At 56.3% G+C, this 21,407-nt stretch overlaps 1 protein-coding gene across 1 annotated transcript; it reads left to right on the forward strand.

Annotated features, from left to right (window-relative positions):
• The first annotated feature begins 2,599 nt into the window (after nt 1-2,599).
• Nucleotides 2,600-12,343, forward strand: PIRT (phosphoinositide interacting regulator of transient receptor potential channels). Its single transcript, XM_050714436.1, has 3 exons — nt 2,600-2,733; nt 5,184-5,367; nt 11,921-12,343. Exons 1-3 carry the CDS (start codon nt 2,600-2,602, stop codon nt 12,341-12,343), a joined length of 741 nt encoding a protein of 246 aa, XP_050570393.1.
• Nucleotides 12,344-21,407: the final 9,064 nt, after the last annotated feature.

Below are 21,407 nucleotides of genomic sequence, written 5' to 3' on the forward strand. Positions count from 1 at the left end.
CCTCTTGTCCCCGTGCAGCTTGACGACCTGTCCCTTGCTGCCCCTTGCTTGGCTGCCTGCTCCCAGGGCAGCAGTATGGGGACCCTCAGCTCTGGGTGCTGGTAAAACACAGGGTAAAGCAGCTGACTAAGCTGACCACAAGCTTCCACAAACCTTCTTCTGCTGGCTTTCTGCTGTTAGTGATGAGTAGAAACATCTCCCAGAGGACCACTGAGCTGGCTCTCCCGGCCTCGATGGGGCCGTATGGAAAAACGTGCCTTTAATATTATGGGACTGAATTTTTAATTGACCTTTTAGACTTCCCACTGTAGCTTGGCTTAAAACGTTGTTTTGCTTTGTCTCACTGTTCAAGTTTAACATTTTTTCAACACCAAGATGTGATTTCTGCAGTATTATCTCCACAGCCAAAAAAGGAAAAAATGGGTCAAAACCCTCTGTGCATCTCAGGAGATCTGCACAGGGGCAGGGAAATCAGTGCCCCAGCCTTGCTGAGCACACTGCTGCATGTGCCACCGCTGGAGGGAAGGTCTCAGTTGCACCCCAGGGAGCGAGGTGATGTGCAGCTGGGACACCGGCTGCTGCTGGGCTTGCTTGGGGCCACCTTTGTCATCTCGTCTTGGGATGCACAAGCTCCATGTGCCATGAGGCAAGCACCTGGGAGAGGGATGCTGTGTCCCAGCACACTTGGGGTGGGGATGCTGGCCCAGCACAGGGCAGCCTGCACAGCAGAGCCCTGCAGAAGCAGTGCCTGCCAGCCTCAGCACAGGCTTTGATAGAGCAACTAGTGCGGAGAGGGGACGAGGGGATGGAAAAGGCTTTTTGGGGTGCAGGTTCCCCTGCCAGAGTCCCGTACTGGGCGCAGCACTCCTGAGATGCCGGGTTAGATTTCAGATGCTTCTGCACAAGGATGCAGCAGCCCCATCCCAGCAGGCCGACAGCACCACCTACTGCTGCAGGGACCGGGCTCGCAGCCCCGCTCGTCCCCAGAGCTGGAATGTCGTCCTCTGCCTGGCCGGACCCTGCAGCAGCCCGTGGGAAAGTGGCCTCCCCTTGCGGGTAGAGCTGTGGGCACCCCATCTGTCACCCCAGATGGGACAGAAGAGGAACAGAGCTCCTTTCCTTTCCTTTCCTTTCCTTTCCTTTCCTTTCCTTTCCTTTCCTTTCCTTTCCTTTCCTTTCCTTTCCTTTCCTTTCCTTTCCTTTCCTTTCCTTTCCTTTCCTTTCCTTTCCTTTCCTTTCCTTTCCTTTCCTTTCCTTTCCTTTCCTCTCCTCTCCTCTCCTCTCCTCTCCTCTCCTCTCCTCTCCTCTCCTCTCCTCTCCTCTCCTCTCCTCTCCTCTCCTCTCCTCTCCTCTCCTCTCCTTTCCTTTCCTTTCCTTTCCTTTCCTTTCCTTTCCTTTCCTTTCCTTTCCTTTCCTTTCCTTTCCTTTCCTTTCCTTTCCTTTCCTTTCCTTTCCTTTCCTTTCCTTTCCTTTCTCAGGCACCTGCCCAGGTCCCTGCTCTCGCCCATGGAGAAAGACCCTTGTTTTTATCCATTTAACCCAAATAAAGTGACTTTCGCGGGTTATCTGTGGCAGAGCTGGGACATGAGCAGCAATGTGCCTTCCTGCCTGTCTCCCCATCGGTCTCACAGACCCCAGGGTGGGCTTGCTGGAGCCCAGGAGCACTGCTCAGGGGCAGCTGCTGCTTTGAAGCAGGGATGTCTGGGGACAGATGCCCCCATGCCCACACACATCCCTGAGGTGAGGGCAGGAGGTTTGGTCTCCTGTCACCCACCTCCCACTCTGGTGCTATAGAAGATGAAGGTATCTGCTTTGTTCCCTATTTGCTTCCATTGTCTCCTTTGAATGCCTGCAGCTGGTTGTCCTGGATCCTTGTGAGCCCCCAGGGATGTCTGCCCTGGGCCTGAGACCCCAGCTAGGAGCCCAGGGGGTGCCGAGGTCTCCAGGAGCTCTGTGATGCCACCACATCCAAAAGCTACGTGCTTTCCCTTCCTCTTGTTGTGGTGGAATGATGTTGCTTGGAAAAGACCTTCACCGTCTGCCTCCACCACCACCTCCCTCCTTGTCGTGGGCACTGGCGGGCACTGGGCGAGGAAGGAGCATGGACCCAGGGCTGGAAATGGAAGAGACATACAGGAGCTCCGCTAGGCATGGAGCAGTGAACAGGTTCTCTGCATGGACGTGGCAGGACCATGCAGCCCGACCTTTAGCAAGTGGTGGGAAGGGGATCTCCTATTCCTACACTCCAGCACAAGGTGTTTGGGCCACCTGGGAAACCACCAGTTCAGGCAGAGAACACGGAGCCTCCCTGGCGAGCTGTAAGGCTTGCGTGGAAACAGCTCAAGGGGAGATGGAAAAAGGCAGAGGCTGCCCAGGAGGCACCTGGCCAGAGGGAGGAGGAGGGCTGCAAAGAGCAAACATGGGACCGATTTTGTTCGCTGCTTGGGTGAATGCCCCTGCCCACTTTTGGGGCAGTGAGTTTGTGCTATGGAAGCCTCAGGAGCCCAGGACACATCTGCGTACTGAGAGAGATCACATCAGCATGGGAAGGAGCAGAGGAGAGTGGTGGGTGCCGAGGAGCAGGAGTCTCTCCACCACCATGTCCATGGCGGTGGACGTGGCCTCTGAGGACATGAGGAGCCATCTCAGGCAGGGCGCAGAGCTCTCCATCAAGCAGCAGCGCCAGCAGCAGAACAAGAGGCAGGACCCGGCCGCCAGCACCACGGCTGGAAGGTGAAAGTCAAACCATGGGCTGGGAAGGGCTGGCCCGGCCTCCCCACCCAGTAGCACCCAGTCAGGCTGTATGAGGAGCTTCGTGCCGCTGTGCTCACCCTGCCCTCCATGACCCAGGGGGTTCTGCTGCCTCTCTGCTCCTCCATAACCCAGATCCACACTTCCTCAGCTGCCTGGTGCTGGGTTCCATGCCCTTCCCTGGGCATCTCCTGCCCATTCGGTCTTACATCCCACCCCACACTACCCTATCCCAGCCTGTCCCACCCCACCACATCTCCTTGTGCCGCTGAGCACACCAGCCCAGAGTGATGCAGGTGGCCATAAGCGTCTCTGAAACCGCCTGAGCTGCCTGCGACTCCCTGGACACAGGGTCACATCACCTCCATCCCGGCCAGGGAAAGGATAACGTGCTGTGGTGGGCTTGGTCACCCCTGACCCACGCACTTGCCCTAGAAGCAAGCCTGGAGAAGGAAGGAGCCGTGCTGGCGTGGGGTGGGGTGGCTGGGGGCAAGGGGACGTGGCCAGGAGCCGAGGCGGTGCCCGTGCTTTGCCCTGCTGTCACCGCGGGGTGGTGGCACCTGGGGAGCCGCGTCCCGACACCCCCGGCCCCTGCCGCCCCCTCCAGCCGAGCCGCCCGCAGCTCCTGTGCACCCGTCCACGCGTGGGGGCGGCCGCGCCGGGCTCGGGGACAGCTCGGGGACAGCCGTGGCCCCGCGGCCCCGCGAGGGGGCAGCAGGCACCCACGGAGGAGGCTGCGGCGGGGGCCAGCGGCCAGGACAGTCCACTCGGGGCCCGGCTGGGCTGCGGGATCGGGGGAACCCCCCCGGCTGATCTGCAACCGCTGCAGCTGCAGGAGGGACAAACGTGGGGGCACCCCGCTCACCCAGCCCGAGGGACACAGCCCGGCCCTAAGGGACACCCCCGTGCCTTGGGCAAACTGCCTTGGCATGAAGGGGGGGCTCAAAAGGCGTCTCTGCCCAGAGCCCGTGCCCAAGCCCCTGCCTGCTCTGTCCCCACGGGCTGGTCCCGGGGCAGCACGGAGCTGCCGGGGTCCGGCGGGAAGCATGGGGCAAGTCTGGGGGGCAAAAGGAAAGGGGGGCCCTGATGGGAGCTGGGTGAGGCTGGGTGATCCCCGGGGGCAGCACCAGCTCCCTTCAGCCTGGGGATGGGGCAGAAGCAGCGCATGAAAGCATCCAGGTCGTGCTTAGCGATATGGTTTAGTGGAGTACTTAGTGTTAGGTCGGAGGTTGGACTCGATGATCTTGAGGTCTCTTCCAACCTAGAAATCTGTGTCTGTGTCTGTGTCTGGGTCTGGGTCTGGGTCTGGGTCTGTGTCTGTGCTGGAGTGAAGCCTTTCCACCTCTGTTTTGTTTTTTTTTTTTTCCCAACTGCTACTTTAAACCAAATAATCTGCTCCCGTGGACCTCGATTAGGAAACCCAAACCCACCCAGCTCTCCCAATTACAGAGAAACGTTTTATCCCCTGACACCCTCAAGATACCTGGCTCCTCTTGCTGCTGGTTCTCAGATCAAAATGCAGTGGAGCCACCCCATTCCCCGGGGCTTGGCCCTTGTGTTCAGCTAATACACCCGCCTCCCATCAGGAGGTGAGGACAGCCCTAGCAGAGCACAGACTAGGATGCTGAGCTTGTCCCACCTCTGTCTCTCTCTGCTTCTGCCCCTGCCCCAGCCTGTGAGCCCACTGCTCCTTGTTGAAAAGGTCCAAATCTGGCCCATGCCCAACCACCCCTGGCCAAAGGTCTGCTCAGAGCCAAGCTGAGGGACCTCATCTTCACACAAACGCCCTGATTTTCCTGCCAGAGCTCCCCATGCCCCAGTGAGATGCTTTCCTACCTGCACAGTCCCTCTGGACCCTCCTCCTCCCCTTCCAGCCCCATGCGCTGCCCTGGGATGCCCTACACCCATCCCACTGCCTGCGCAGAGTCTGTCCATCCCCACGACATCTCCATGACTGCTCAGCCATCCCACCCTCCTGCTCCCTGCCTGTGACCCTAGTGCAGCTCTGGGTGCTGCTACTGCACTGAGCCAACGAGCAGCCCTTGGGGTTGGCCACCAATGCTGGAGCCCAGTCCTGGCCTCCAGCAACGTCTGTGTCAGTCTGGATCCCTTCCCTGCAGCAAGTACACTGATGTAAGAGGGTTTTAAAGTGTGGCTGTGGATTTGCGTTCCATCCCCCTCCTTGTAATGGGCTCAGGATGTTAATTTATAGCTAGCTGCTAATATCTTGCATCCATCAAATGTCTCAACAAGAGCCCCAAAGTGTTTTGCAGACACTGGCTACCATCCCCTGCATGGGAATTGCAGAAATCACAGCCTGGAGAGGCTTCAGGGACTTGCTGATGACCAAAGTCCAAGTCAGCAAACCCCAGCCTTGTTCTAGCCCCCAGCCCACCCTGCTCCTCCTGCTACACCGCTGGATTGCCTCCAAGCCACGGCCTTTCATCAAGCCCTGCCAGGCAAGCTGCTGAGAAGTCGGCCTCGCAGGAGCCCAAGGCAGGGAAACAAAGAGTTAAACGATATCCTGATGGGCTGGTGAGCTCATCAGAGCTGGGATATGCTCATTACACTCAACAGAGCCCGACAGACAATATCCGGAGGGATGCGGAGCTGGAAGTGAGCATGGGTTAGGAGAGGAGGACCTTCAACCGTAGCCTGTCCCACCGCCGTTGGGGTGGGCAGCCACGTAAGTAGGGCGGATTTCCATGGGCTTGGTTCTGGGGGTGGTGGAAAGGGCGAGGGGATGCAGCACAGTGAGGCTGGGGTCATCCTCTTGCTGAGTCCTGAAACAGGGTTTGCAGATGCTCTTCACTCATCGAGAGCCTGAGAGTGTTGGTGGGACCGTCCAAACCCTGGGCGATGCTGAAAAGCTGCTCCCAAGGGATGCTGGAGGCTGGGCCCAACCCAGCTCCACTACACCAGCAAATGGACGCTGGCTCCAGCTCAGTTTACATCCAGGATGCGGCGGGGCTCGTAGGCGGCGTGCAGTCCCCTGACACCTCGCCTTATTTCTCCAGCCCTGGCCTCAGAGCAGAGCTTGCCTCTCCACAGGGACGGTGCCCACGTGGCCAGCACCAGCCCCAGTGGGGTCGTGGGGATGGCAGGAGAGAGGACGGGGCTCTAGCACTGTGCTTTGTGCTGACACAGCTCCTTCCTCTCCCTGCGCAGAGCCGGCTCAGCCCAGCAGGATCCGTCCCTCGTTACCGCTCCCTGCGTGCCCCCTGGCAGCTGGGTTCCCACCTGCGCGCTCGGGGGATGCTTGGTGCAACCGGCTGGGACCACCGAGGCACAGCATGGTGAGTGGGCGCTCGGTCCCCCCCCGGGGTCCCCTGTCCCACCCAACACCCTCCTGTCCCCTCTGCTGAGTGCTCCTCTAGGATCCCCGGCCATGGGAGTCCCGCAGTGCCCACCTTCCTCATTTTTAGGGGAACTTGGGCACGCTGGCTCACTGGATATGCACCTTGCTCTGATTAACTCTGGACCTGATTGATAGCCACTCTGAATTAAATTTGGCCTGGGCAAGGCATCTCAACACCAAGTTTCTGCAAAGAGCGTGCTCGTGCCCATCAGTCTGGCAGCCTGCTTGCACCCCACCCCTCCATCCCACATGGGTTCCCTAACACAGCTAGTCCCTTCTCCTGGCAAACACGGAGCCACGGCTGTCGTCTGGGGGGGCCTGTACTGAGGGTAGAGCAGGACTTAGTGAAGAGTCGGACAGAGGTACCCCAGAGCATCAGGAAAAGCTATGCCCAAGAAACCTTTCCCAGTTTTCGTCAGTTCCCCTATGGCTTGGCTTCCTCCCACTTGTAACCCACGAGTGAGGACTTTGCTGCCCACCCACTGGGGAGGCAGGCAGGAGACCTCTTCTGGCTGAAGGACAAACGAACCCGTTGGGTCTCACCCCTAGGCTCAGCAGAGGACCTGTTGATACCATTTCCCCAAGGCAAGGGAAACCCCAGAGAGCCATGGGGCAGTGCGAGGGTCTGGGAGAGCCTCTCGGTGGGACAGCCCATGGCTTTGGTGTGGCCGTATCTGGACTTCAGATCACTGGGTCAGGGATGGGCAAGAGAAGGATGAGCACATCTGTGTTTGGGTGATTTTCATCTGACCAGAGCTACCATTCACCCAAACCCAGCAGTGGTACTGGTGCCACCAGCGGTGGGGTGGGACACCTTCTTCGGGGAGGCATCCTGACAAAAGAGGAAGGCAAAATATATCCACAGAGAAACTTGGATTTCCAACAAAATTTGGCAGTTGGTTTGCAAAATCCTCTCAGCACTGCCCTGCGCACAGCAGCATCACCCCCAGCCCCAGGCAGTGCCACGCTCACCCACACCACCAGTGCTTCTGGCTCTCGCTTAGCCCTGGGATGGAGATCAGCTCCACCTGGGGGTGCCGAGAGGGCTGCGCAAGAGGACAGGCCAGATGGAGGTGGGCACCAAGCCCTGGATGAGGTGGTTCCTGTCCCAGCTGGGGAAGCTGTGGTGTTCTCGGCTGTGCGAAGTGGCAGAAGCTGGGTGCTGCAAGGAGACAAGAGGAGCATGTAGGAAGCTCCCAGAGAATCACAGCTGCCTCCCCATAGAAAAAGGAGATGGCCAGGCTGAAGATTTGGAGAAGTAAATCCGGCCCTTGTATTTCCAGGAGGGCACAAGCCCATGGACAGGAGCAGGGCCTTCAGACCGGGCTGTGTCACCAGGTATAGCGCAACTCTGGCCACATCTGCAGGTTGTTTGGGCCCCCAGAGCCTGGGGACTTTTGTGCTGGTCTCAGACTTCGAGGCATCTAAAGGATTTCTGGTCCCCATGGTTGCAGACAGACCTGACTGCTGCCCCTGTAAGAACACAGACTAGCAGGCAAATTAAATCACCTGTAATGAGATGGTTCATCAAAGCTCTTGGGTATCCATCTCAGCATTTTGTGAGGCCACCTCCTGCCTCCGGCTGTGTGAGGCTGGTGGCACTCATTTGAGAGGGACGGATTGCCCATGAGCCCAGCATGCTCCTCCCGAGTGTATCGGTGGTCCCCAGGCAGGTCCCCATGTGGCTCCTCGCTTTGGCCACCCAGATGAGAGCTGTCACTGCTGGGCGCTGGTGGGTGCGGAGGCCCCTCCACAGATGGGTGGTCTGAGAAACGGGGGACAGAGGGCTGGGGTGCCCTGCTCAGTCACAGGCTCGCTCCCCAGCACCACCGTGAGATGCCCACAAAGTCCAGGATGTGCCCAAGCACCTCTTGCGCTGCTTTGGCACTCGGGTACCTCAGCACCACCAGCAGGTGTGCTCCATCTGAGCCCCCTGCTCAAACACCGAACATCTGCACACAAAGCACTGGAAAAGCAAAAGGAGGAGAAACATCAAACGAGGTTTCTCCTTCTTTAGCTCCGCCACCAACAGCTTCCCAAGGCTTCAGAGGCAGCAGCACAGCACCAGACATGATATCTGATACGTGCTCTGGAGGCATTTTCAAGCCAGCAACTGGTCATCTGCTGATGCTCTCCTTACAACAATAATTATTAAAAATGTGGGGGAAACCTGATAGCATTATGCTGCCTGGCTGCTCAGTACAAGCATTGCATCTTCAAGTATGAGCACATCTGTGATGAATTAGGGATGGAGCATGGGCAGAGCAGGAGCTGAAATCACATTAGCTCTCCCAAGAGCTGCAGACACATGCAGAGCTGGTAACAAATTCTCAGCTACTTGCAGGGAGTGAAATCCTTCCCTAGCTAACGGGGGGGAAATGTGTAGAGCCTCATGCAAAAGCACAAACAGAAATATGAAGCAGAGTACCTAAATTAGAGGAAAAAGACCAAATGTGGAGAAAAGTGTAATCAAAAAATCACTCTCTGCTGGGAAGTGCTAGAAAAACAATCAGCATCTGGGAATTGTGGTGAGAGGAATGATTACACCAGAAAATAAAAGGGAAAAATCCACTCTAGTGCAAATGCAAGACAGGAAGGAAGAAGATGGTCTTTGCAGGAGCCCGACATTAACACTCTGCAAAGCGGAGAGGAAGGCTCTCTGCAGAGCTCAGTGTAGAGGCAGAGGCAGGGCGGCAGCACAGGGGCAAGCAGGGAGCAGGGTGCCTGGAAGCTGGGCAGGGCAGGCTGCATTAGGCTGCTGAGATACGAGACATGGGCACCACTCCAGGGGAGAGAGCAAATTTCCAGCTACAAAGCCAAATTAAAATTGTACTGTGCCTTGATCATAAAGCCTCTCCACGATAGATGCTAGAAGAAAGACAAGAAATGCCATGGCTGCCTAGGACGAAATTGTCAAGAAGAGCCTTGCCAAAGCTCAGCTTTGTATTAGAAAAGCAAGGAGGCTGGTGCACAGGCTGTGCACTCCAGCCGAACAGTTACATAGGATCTGGGCACGTCTCTGCAGAACTGCAGCTGGGGATGTTTTCGGAGGGCTGGGCTGACTCCTGGGCATGTTTTGGTCCATGCAGAACCTGCCTTGCTTTGTCCCCAGGACACTGCAGGAAGATGTGCCCCATTGCTCTCAGTATTTTTGTCTTGGGACCCTGTGGCAGCTTAGACCCTCAGCTTATAGGAGTGTGAAGTGAGCTGCATCACAGAAGCTGACAGAGGAGCATATCACAGAATCATCTAGGTTGGAAGAGACCTCCAGGATCACCTAGTCCAACCTCTGACCTAACACTAACAAGTCCTCCACTAGACCATATCACTAAGCTCTACATCTAAACATCTCTTAAAGACCTCCAGGGATGGTGACTCAACCACTTCCCTGGGCAGCCCTTTCCAATGCCTAACAACCCTTTCGGTAAAGAAGTTCTTCCTAATATCCAACCTAAACCTCCCCTGGCGCAACTTTAGCCCATTCCCCCTTGTCCTGTCACCAGGCACGTGGGAGAATAAACCAACCCCTACCTCGCTACAGCCTCCTTTAAGGTACCTATTGAGAGTGATAAGGTCGCCCCTGAGCCTCCTCTTCTCTAGGCTGAACAATCCCAGCTCCCTCAGCCGCTCCTCGTGCATGTTGTATCTAACATGGTAGTAACTATCGAAATGACATCTATGATAAGACTTTGCACCAGCTTGCAGAGAGGATCAGCAGCTCAAAAGGAAGAGAAGTGGGGAAACCAGGGCTTGCTACTGTGGCCAGACTCATCAAGTGCTTGGTCGCCCCTGATGGAGCGCTGTAGCTGATGTATCAGGGTGTGTGTCTTCTGCTGTGCCCCTGCCACTCCTGGTTCGATAGAGAAGGGGGAAAGCTGCAGGTGGGAGGGATGCAAACAGTGCCCACTGTGAATGTCTTGTTTGTTTATTTGTTTGTTGGCCCAAGTTGGGCAAACCTGAAATAGCACAAAATGCATTGGTACCACCAGGGCTGCATTTCTGCAACAGTGCTCCAGTGTTTTGGCAGGGGGATAAACTGACAAATTGCATCAGAATAAACCAGAAACCTGGGCAGGCGACTTGGGTGAAAGAACAAGGGAGGTGCTGGCTGGCACACAGCCACTGGTATCCCTAGGTGGGCACTGGGCCCAGCATGGCCCAGGTAGGGATGGATTTCCTTACAACTGTGCCTCTGGAGCAGCTTTGCAGCTCCGTGCGGCTGCAGTGACGAGGTGCAAGCCCTGGCATTGCTCAGCAACAGCAGGAAATGAGCTGGAGGCGCCGGGCTCTGTGCTCATCTCTACACCTCGCTGCAGCCAAAGCAGGACGCAAACCCAGGCCGGCGTCACCCATGTTGTGCATCTTCTTGTGAGCTGTCTGACGGGCGGGCACACACCCAGCCTGCTGTGCCAAACAAGGGCCCGAGCAGGGTTTTAGATGAGCTGCTCTGGATCAGTGCCAGGCTCAAAGCTCGCATGGTGCCCCGGAAGAGCTGAGCTTGGTGGGTTCATCCATGCAGGGCTGCTCAGCAGTGTGTAGGGTCCCGCAGGCCGCGAGAACTCCCCAGCCAGCTTCATGCCCTGTTTTCCTCTGCAGAGCCCCGAGGAAATGGTGGTTAACATAATGCACAGCATTTCCAATTTACCATAATGGTTTCTGTGTGCTAAAGGCATGCTGTTTCTGGGAAAATGCATTTCCTCCTTGAGTAGGTGAAAAAACAATGCAGAGGCAGGGCCCCTGAGGCAGCCACATCTCTGACCCCACCACCGCAAAGCGCAGCATTTCAGTGCGAGCTGTGAGCCCTCTCAGAGCTGGGAAAATACGTACTGTGTGATGGGAGCTTCCCTGCCTCCCTTCCTGGGCACTTAGCAAGGAAATGCTCCTGTGCCGAGGGCACAGGGCTGACAGGTCCGAGCTGGATGTGGCAGTGAGGAGCAGCCAACTCCAGGGGGTCTAAAGCAGGAGCTCAACCCCCAGGAAGGTGACTCCAGGTCTCCGCTGCGTGGTCCCGATGTGGTGCACCCCTGCCTCAGTTTCTCCACCTGCAACGGGAAGAGATCATGGAATCACAGGGTGGTTTTGGTTGGAAGGGACCTTAAAAATCACCTAATTCCAAACCCCTGGCATGTTCAGGGACACCTCCAACCAGACCAGGTTGCCCAAAGCCCCATCCAATCTGAATTTGAACACCTCCAGGGATCTGGCATCCACAGCTTCTCTGGGCAGCCTGTGCCACAGCACATTTTTCATGGTGAAAAATTTCTTCCTTATTCCTTGTCCAAAGCTGCCCTCTTTCAAGTTTAAAATTATTTCCCCTTGTCCTGCCACTACAGGCCCTGGTAAAAAGCCCTTCTCTGTCTTTTCTGTAAGTCCTCTTTATACATTGAAAAGGTGCAATAAGGTCTCCCCAGAGCCTCCTCTCCTCCAGATGACCATGCCACAAGGCGCTGAAGTATAAGTGGGGATCTGGGAGGGAAAACAGTTCCAGGGATACCATCATCCCACCACTGTGTCTCTGTGGGAGCTGGAAGCTGGGGAACGGACATAATCTGTCCTGGGGTCCATGGGTGGGCAGTAGGACTCCTGCAGGTACCCTCAGTCCTGCCTACCTGCAGGACTCAGTTGCCTATTCCTCATTTTCACTGCTCAGATAGGTGTGGTGCTCTCCTCCCCCTGCAGCAACTCCCAAAGTGTTCTCCACTTTCATTTGACTTGGCCAGAGGCCATGCTACTGATTAACGACTTGATGGAAAGCACTCAGTCCATCCTCCAGCAGTAGTCCTGCACTGCTCTTTCTTCTTTCCCTCTCAGGTCTCCTCCTCTGACCCTGTCACCATGGAAAATCCCCCCAAGAGCCCTGATGGGAGCGAGAAGTCCCCTCAGTCCAAGGAGCTGCTGACCAGCAACACGGCCAGCACCCTCTGCATCAGCTCCCGGAGCGAGTCCGTCTGGACCAGCGCGTCCCGGAGCAAGTGGGAAATATACCACAAGCCCGTCATTGTCGTGTCTGTCGGAGCAGCCGTCTTCCTCTTCGGGACGGTCATCACCAGCCTGTCTTGCATCCAAATCAAGAACAAAAACGTTTACAAAATGTGTGGCCCGGCTTTTCTGTCCATGGGACTGATGCTCCTTGTTTGTGGCCTAGTCTGGATCCCCATCATCCGGAAGAAGCAGAAGCAGAGACAGAAGTCACAGTTTCTGCAGAGCCTCAAGTCCTTCTTCTTCAACCGCTGAGGGCAGCCCATGGCCTTCCCAGGAAGGCTCCCTCCCCTCCACCCTCCTCCGCTGATTAGCCATCAAAAGAAACGTGCTTTTGTACCCTCCTAGAGGAAATTACCCCAGACAGTCTCTTCCCTACAGGCAGAACACACTGTACCAGTGCCCGGTGTGTAAGCGAACTTTGCATTTCACCCAAGGAATCCCAAAAAGAGGAGAGCGGGGTGTTGCGGCCTAGCCCGGCACGGGAGGTCGGAGCGCTCTGCATCCTGCACAGCAACCGAGCACCACCATGCGTGGGGAAAGCAGCGCTCCTCGGAGCATGGCCGGTGCCCAGCTGCTCCGGCAGGGCGCCTGGGTGGAGAGGAACCAGCCAGCCCCGCCGCGGGAGCGAAGCCTGGTGTGAGCGCTGCTGCCTGCAGTCTGCACTCCGCACCTACACAATGGCGGGCCCATGGCCGCCCACACAGAGCCAAGGAGAGGGACAGCGGGACAACGCGCTGCCACACCGCTTTGTATCAGAGGAGGCCACCAGAATGGACAATGCACGTCACCAGAGCAGAGCAGATGTGACGTCCATGGCCTGCAGTTCCCACCTGTGGCTCTATTATGACAGCTGGCCAAGACACGGCTGTAACTAGAGCTCACTTCTGGCTCGGGGTGTGGTGTTCACAAGTATTTATTCCTCTACAGGGTCAAGGTGAGGAGCAGCACCACAAGCAGAATTTTTTAGCTCCCCTTGGCAGAAGGTGTTTAAGCAAGGCTGTTCCCCCAGGCCTGCAGGGCCTAAGTTGTTTTGAAGCTTCTCTCCAGTCGCGCTGATGTTCTCTGCCAGAGCCACCCAAAAACTGAGCCTTGGCCCTTCCATGAGCCCAGAACTGGACTACAAGCAAGCAAGCAAGTTCTTTGTCTCCATCACTTTGTATTTCTGCCTTAATAAATGTGTGCTCTGAGGCAATTCACCAAGGAAAGCAACAATCCTTTCTGCATGGTTTTTGCTTTAATTTCATATTTTCAGCAGGCCTTAAGAGAGAAGTTTGAAGTGCTAATTCTCAGTCTGAAGAACTGGTCTCTTTCTGGACAGCAAAACCTGGGTTGACATAAATGGGTCCACAACATCAACCAGCTCCTAACTCTGGACAGGAGTCTGCTTTTTCCAAAGAGCTGATCCATCCTGGATCCCGCAGCAGCCCCCATCAGGTCTGCACCTCTGGCCAGGCCCCCAGCTCAGCAAGCTAAGGCTCGGGTGCCCTGACTCCCGTGGTGGGGTGAGGACTCAGCACCCCCAGGGGTGGGCAGGACACGGCTTGGTGCTGACCAGAAGCAGAAGAGAAACACAGCAGAGGAGACCCCACCGAGGTCCTCTTTACAGTCTGCATCTCCACCGTAAAGCTGAGGCAGCCAGGTTGCTCTTCCAATGCCATGGGAGGCAGAAAAGCCAGCAGGGGTGCTCTGAGAGAATTTGCAATGTATTTGGCAGATAGCCAGGGTCTGATAATCTCCAATAACTGCTAATGAGAAGAAGCTTGTGTAAACCCGTAGGTTTCTCTAACTCTGTGCCACACTTCCACCAACAGCTCCCAGAGAATGCTAGAGAAGAGTCCCATGAATGGGGCATGCAAACAGAGACCCTTCTCCAGGTTTGTCTCCACCTCCCAGCAGCTTAGAGCCAAGACAGAGTTTGCTCCAGACCACTGTTTAGCACTGATAGAGCGAACATGCTCTGCTCCTCCTGTTTTGCCCGCTTCTTCAGATCGGTTTGGACTTTCAGGATGTGCGACATGCTGAAGCCATGGGCTGTCACAATCCCTCCAAGTCCTCTAATCTGGGGAGCAAAGTTCAGCTGATGCCACGATCCGCCTCCACAGAGTGTTCCCACCCTCTCCCATGGATCAGGCCCGTTAAAGCAGTGGGAGATTCCTGGCAATGAAGTTTGAGGAGGACAGTGTGGAAAAGAGGTACAGCAAACTCTACAATATTTTGCAATGAATTAGGATGGTGGGTATCAAGGCAGCCTGAACAACTTTCCATCATCTCAGATGTTGCATCCGGCAGAGTTGCAGCAGGGCAGAGGCGATAGCCAGTGATGCTGGGAGCTCTGGATAACATCAAGACACCCAGCAAAAGGGGGGAGGATAACAGATCCTGCTGCTGTAGGCCGTCAGGAGCCCAGACGGTCAGATAAAAGGGAGATGTGTTTGGTGCAGTCAGGGACCATGAAGCTGGAGCTGTGGGGACTGTGCTCAGGGCCCAGATCTGACTCCCCATGCAGAATTATTTAACCTCCTGGCCACCTCTGGCTGAACTCCCTTAAAACAGTGCCACTTCAGCATTTCTGCCTGCAAATATAGCCTGGGGCACGCAGGGCCCAAAGCATTCAAGTGACCTGATTGAGCTGAGAGGTTGGGCTCCCTCCAGGATGTGATCCAGGTGGGCCAGTGCCTGGAGAGCCCCAAGGCCTGCAAAGGGACAGTGCGGAGGCAGCTGGCTGCTGGCACAGCTGGGTGACGGGTACTCGAGGAACACATGTCCTTTCGCCCCAGGCTGCATTTCCTGGGCAGTGCAGATGTGTCCATCCCCGGCCGGCTGGTGCCAGGTTGTGAATGGGGTGTTGGAGGTGCGTGGTCTGGCACTGGACCCAGCAAACCTCAGTTCATTCTTCAGCCATTCATCCCACTGAGCGGTGTGCTGCTATTGTTTTCAGCCCTGGCTTGGCATGAGGCTGAAATCTCTATTGATTCAGCTGCAGTGGGCAGAAGCAGCTCATCTCAAGCTGCTGCTCGAGGATTAGCAGCAGTTGGAAAAGGAGACAAATGGCAGGGCTTGCAAGGAAGAAATCACAGAGCAACCCGAGGGACATCCCCATTCCCCGTCTGGCTGCAGCCTGCAGGTCTGGTGCTGGGCGCTGCCCAGGCTGGAGGAGGCACCTGGGATGGCCTCAGCTGCAAACAGCTCTGCTGGGCAGCCAGAGGCTGCTTGGCCAGGCTCGCTGCCCGTAGGGATGTGAAAGGAGGACTCGAAGCACCAAACAGCGCAGGAAGATGGAGCAGGGGGTCCTGTCCTCCATGTCTCACAACCAAGGAGTAAGTCAGTGAAGTGTTAATAGGATAAGAAGTCACTGAGATCACAAATGTAATGGGATTGCAAGCCGGCCATTTATAACGTGAATATTCAATTTAATTAAAGCAAAATATCCCAAGGGACTTTCACCTTGCTGCTGTGGTCTCACGTGTGGTGTTTCATAGCTGACGCTGCAGAGGAAAGGCTGCGGTATCAGCTGTGTGATGGGGGATCCTGTGGCCTTGGGGGGCCACCAGGCTGGGACAGAAGGGGGAGGATGAGGGGACTGGAGCTGCAGGTTTGCTCGGTGCTGGCCACGTGCCCTGGGTGAGGGTCTCAGGTCTATGGGTTTGCTTTGCGGACACCTCTCGTGAGGTGTGAGGGGGGAGTCTGGGTGGCACGGGAAGGAGCCAGCAAGAGGACGGAGCCTGCCCAGGTGAGGATGAAGGCAACAGCCCGGGGATCAGCAAAGCTCCTGAGGAGGGGGCATTCGTCCTGTGTGTCCTAGCAGTTGCTACCCAGATCTGTAGGGGGTCACTGGGGTAAAGGGACAAAACATTAATTGAAGGGAGAGCTAAATTAACAACTCGAAGCTCAAGATGCAGACGGAAGTCCAGCTCTCCTCTTTGCTGCATGAAGTATAAATGCCTTATTGCTCCTGGGAGGCTGGGTGGATTTTGCGTTTGTGCACACAATGCAGACTGCTCCCAGCCCTGGGAAATGCACGGTCATCTTTAGCTGAGAGAGGCTGGGTGGGAGCGACTTCAGGAGAAGGAGATGCGGGCAAGGTTGGAGGCTGCTCTCAAGGGTTTTGTTAGGAGCTGACACACAATGCTGTGTCACCCTGCTGTGGCCCAGCCAAACCCCACAGGGCTTCCACAAAGTGAAATCCTGCCTCTGTGCTGCGGGACCAGAGAACTTCCATGTCCCGCTGCCATGCATGGGAGGCTGCGGAACCAGGAGGTGTCTGCGGGTTCAAAGCAGGGTTATGGACAGCAGATCCCACAAGACAGTAAATACAAAGGGATGTGCCCTCTAGCATCATGGCCATCTCCAAATAACATCTCCTGACACTGCTGGAGACAGCACCAGGCTGGAAGGACCCTGGATCTGACCACAGGGCAGTTTGCTCCTTTGGGTCGTTCCCATGCTCCCACAAAGTGGGTCTCACTGCTCCCCACTATTCCTCTCCACCCCCACTGAAGCCTGTTTGAATCCTGCCGGGATGCTTTGGATCAGACCAAAAAGCCCCACCATGTTTTAAAGGAAATATCAGGTTAGCCACAAATGCAATTATGCCCATCTCTCACTATAGCTAGATTTGATGCAATCTGCTTCCCCTGTTCTATAAAATGAACAGGAAATCCACAGCAAAATTTATTGTGTCTGCCGAGCGGGTCAAGGAGGAAATGGTTCTCCTGCACCTCCAAGCCCTCAGCCCCTGCCCAGCTGGGCCGGCTGATGCCTCAATGTGCTACCGGCCTCCATGGGCACCCCGAGGTGTTCCTACCGCTTCCTCACAGCCCAGAGTGCAGGCAGCATCCTGCTGGGCGAGCTCCAACCTCCCAGAAAACTCCCCCTGGCAAAAAATCCCAAATCTTGGCACTTGGAGCACGGCAACTGTCGCACCAGCTCGGACTCGCGTGCTGCGAGAGGTGGATGCGAGCCAGCCCGGCCTGGCTGCGCCCCTTTGGCCTGCGGAGGGAGGTGAGGGGAGGCTGAGGCGGGGGGAGGCTGAGGCGGGGGGAGGCTGATGCCAGCAAAGGCTGATGCAAGGGGAGGCTGACGCAGGCGGAGGCTGATGCAGACGGAGGCAATAAATCCGGTCATCGGCCTGGTGCAGCCGTGACCAAGGGTTTTCAAGCCCTGCAGCCACATCGGGCTGCGAGTTACCCACAGCCTCTGCGTGTTGCAGCAACAGAAGCAGTGCTGTTTTTTCTTTTTTCCTTTTTTTTTTTTTTTAAATTTCTTTAACTCAGCCGGGGTAGCAGGTTGCAGCCAGCACCACAGGGCAGCCACCCCACCACCAGGCCAGGGGCTCCAGGCACCGACGAGCAGGGCCTGGAAGTGCCCCCCCAGCCGTGTGTGCTGGGGCTGAGGGCTGGGGTCTGGGGCTGGGGCTGGTCTGTGCCAAGTCAAGTCCCTGCCTGTGCTGTGCCGTGCGATGCCGTGCTGGTTCTTGTCGGTCAATGCAGTGCCGTGCCGTGCCACTCCATAAGGTGCCTGTGACAGTTGGGGCCATGCCGGTCCGAGCCGTGCCGGTCCACGCCACACCAAGGCACCTTGCCTGGGGAGGTCCTGGCGGAGCAGGGCAGCAGAGACCGAGCAATTCGGCTCCTCTGCCCATGCCTCGTCCCGGGGGCCAGGTGGTGATGCCCTGGTGATGCCGATCTCTGTGGGCTCTGTATGGGTTAAAGCCAAATCCTTGGGGCGTTTCTACAGCTGGCAGATGTGGTGTCATCCTCCAGGGACCTACCTGTGACAAAGGATGGAAGCTGCTGGGGGTGGGGGTGTCAATATCAAAGTGTTTCCTGAAGAAACCAGGATGTGCTGCTTGGGGAGACCCTGGGTCAGTGCGGGTCAGGGCTATGGGATGGCAGCGTGGGTGCTGCAGGGGCCATGGTGCAGCTCTTCAGCATCGGCTGGGACACAGCTCTGCCCTCCCTGCCATGGAGATGGCCTGGCTCATGCCCAAGCTTTCCCCTCCTCTGCCCTTCTTAATCCTACACAGGATTAGCCCATGGTGCTGGTTCTGGGCAAAGCCCTTGGAGGTCTCAGCCGGGTTTGGCTCCTGCCTACCCTGCTGCCTGTCTTCTCTGGGTGGAAAGAATTGTTTTATTAGAAAGTGCTTTCATTTCCTTTGTCCTGAATAAGTGTAAAGCTGAGCACAAGTGTGGGAAGGGCAAACTGTTTGCAGAGCTGAGACCAGCTCAGAAAGTCCCTGCTGGGTGCAGGCAGAAACGGTGATGGTCAGGCACCCAAGGCTGTCCCTGGCAAAGGCATAAAACAGGGAGGGAGATGGGGATGTGCAGGGACGTGCAGGCTTAGATCTTGCATGCTGACAGCACTGAGCTGGGGATTTAAAGGGTGGGATGGACAGGAGGGCTGCAATCTACAATCAGCTCAGCCGTGCTCCCAGGATGGTCAGACGGGGCTGAGTTTGCAGGTTCCCTACCTTGCTCAGATGTGCGAAGACTCGGAGGCATCCTGGCTTGAGGGACCGAGGCACTGGAGCAGAGATGGGCCCTGAAGGCTCCCAGTTTAACTCCACGCTGGGAAGAGCTGCAGCCCCTCCCTGTGCCGGTGCCACCAGCCTTCCCTGGCTTTGCCTGGTGCTCACAGCACAGGTGGGAGGTGGGAGCTTGATTGTCCCCATACTTGGTGGGAGGGGGCCCCAGACCCTTTCTGGTTCTTCTGTGGATTTTCCCCCGTAGGGCTTGAGGGTGTAGAACGCTGGGTCTGGTCTGCGCCCATGCCCAGACAGCCCCCGAGAGTCCCACCTTTGGCTGCTGCGCCCATTGCTGACACCAAGGTTTGCACAGTGCTTGGGTTTGGGATAAGGCAGCGAAGTTAATTCCATCTCTGCTTGCGTTGGGTCCCGGAGGAGCAGTCGGCGAGCTGTCCCTTCAACCGGGTCTGAGCGTCCAGGTCTGAGCCAGCTCTCGCCTGCTGAATATGTCACGGGGGCTGGCCTGGAGGAAAGCAGCCCCTCCGTGCCCATTTTTAAGGATTTGTGTCCCCGTGCTGTAGTTAAACAAATATTGACTGACACCTGTTAGGCAAAGATTTTGTCAGAGCACTTCCATTCACCTGCTCAAATTCCCGCTGCGCCCGACAAGTGTGTAACCAGGGGAAGCTGTGCTCACTGCTCCCTTTGAAGAACTGGTTCGCTCCTGCCGTGTACTTCTGCAAACCTGTTTTGGGCCAGCTCCGGGAGCAAGCGTTTTCCTCCAACATCATCTTTCCAGCTACAGCAGAACTGGGCTAGAAAAAGGCAGAAGAGGTAGGCAGCGCTGTCTGTTTTTTATTTTTTTATTTAATGCCTTGGGAACAAAATGCAGCTCGTGCAGTTTTCTGAGCTGTTAATTGGAGGTGAATGAACTTCTGGAAACCTTTGGGCTCCTTCCCAGCCCAGGGGAGTGACTTTATTTAGTGTGTCGCATTTCCTTGAGTGCTATCATGGGCAAATCGCTGCTGTCACACACTGCTTGGCATAGTTCAGCACCACTGAAATGCACCCAGATAAAAACCCTTCCTCCCGCAGAGCAAATCCAAGCTGGACCTTTGGTATCCCCCAATGTGCTGTGCAATGTTTGGCTTATCACAGCCAGGAGGAAAACAGAGAGGGGAGAGCTGGCACTGCTGAAATCTCCCATCAGCAGCCTCCACCCCCCCCGCACCTCCCCACGCTGAGACATTTGGGTGCGTGAGCCCCGGCCAGCTCTGAGCGCACCTCCTCCTTCTCCTCCTCCGAGGGCTGAAACCAGCCCGCCACCTGCGGCTTTAGGGCCTGAAGGAAGCCTTGACTGAGTGGTAAATGCTGCCCAGGCCTCAGAGCAAACCTGGGGGAACTCTGGAGGCATGGGACAGGCCACTCCACCACGCAGCATCTCCTCCGGAGGGATCGGAGGCGCCAGAGGCATTCCACCCTTGGAGTGGGGTCAGCAGTTCCTGTTTCAGGCTTGCAATGACCTCCACGAGTTTTCTTGGACTTTTTTTTCATACCCAAGGCATGAAAGAGGAGAAGACTTCTTGGTCTGACCTGATGAGATCAAGGTGGCACCAGCCTTTTGTAGCGCAGGGCTGGACAGGCCAGGGCTGATGCGAGCTCCTTGCATCAGATCCGTCTTCACTGAGCTGCTTGCTCTTGAGGACGTCGCTGGTCTGAGGGGACTCCTGGGGTGATGCCCTGTCCCCTGTGGCTGATGTCTGTTGGGAGGCTGGAGAAAGGCAGGCTAGAAGGGACAGAAAAGTCTCAAGGCATGAAACTGCCTGTTTAATGGGAGAGCTCTCTGAAATTCAGCAAAAAAAAGGTAAAGACTTGGGGGGGGAGGGGAGGGGAAGAAAAGGAAAAAAAAATAGAAATTGGAACTGGATACATGGATACATCTGTGGGAGAGAAGGGAGGACAATGAGCAGGTCCCTCCCTCCAGAGGGTGAAGAGAGTGACAGGGCTCTCACTGAAAAACTGTGACTAGGGCCAGTGCTAAACTTCCAGCAGGTTCATCAAAATGCAGCTGAACCTGGCTGCAAAACCTCTCTTCCATCCCCTGTCCATCTCCATTATCACAGTAGCCCACTAGAAGACCACAGGAAATGTATCTGGTTCCTGAAAACGGGGTGCTCAGGTCCTGAAAGCAGCTGTGCCCCAGCACCTCCTGCCAGCCCTTGGGTGACTGATCCAGGGCTGGCAAGGAGCAGATTCTCCCCCAGGCCCTGGAGGGGGACAATGCACAAAGAAGAGAGCAGTTATTTATTTGCATATTCAAAAGCCCTCATTGTTCTGAGATGAGGAGGAAAAAATAGATAAATAAATAAATAAAATACCTCCCGGAGCAGGCAGAGCAGCTCATGCTCTGGTTTGCACAGCTCTGGGGCCAGGCAGGTGGTGTCCCTGTCCCTCCGGCCATCAGCCTGTCCCTGACGCCAGCCTTGCAGCCTCAGGGTGGCCGAGAGATGGGCGGGCGGCTGCCTCCCGCAGTGGTCATGCCTTGGGCTTTTCTTCCCAGAGCCAAGGGCTCCCAGGAGCCTGCGCCACCCCCAGCCTCTCCCTGCTTACCAAGCCGGCATGGACAGGGGAGAAGGATGTGCCCAGTGCTACACGGCAAAGGGGGAGCAGGGAGCATCAGTCCGGGATCGCACCAAGCAACACCAGCTGCTCCGAGACAAGCCAGGAGCTCTGGGAAGTCCTGCCTGATGCAGCGACACGTCACTGCCCGGACAGTTCTCACTCTGGGGATGGGCGATGACACAGGTTGCTTGATTTCTGGCTTTCCAGCAAGACCTGCTTTCTGGAGGTGTT

The sequence above is a fragment of the Cygnus atratus genome, chromosome 18 (assembly GCF_013377495.2).
Source record: "Cygnus atratus isolate AKBS03 ecotype Queensland, Australia chromosome 18, CAtr_DNAZoo_HiC_assembly, whole genome shotgun sequence".
NCBI classification, from domain to species: domain Eukaryota; kingdom Metazoa; phylum Chordata; class Aves; order Anseriformes; family Anatidae; genus Cygnus; species Cygnus atratus.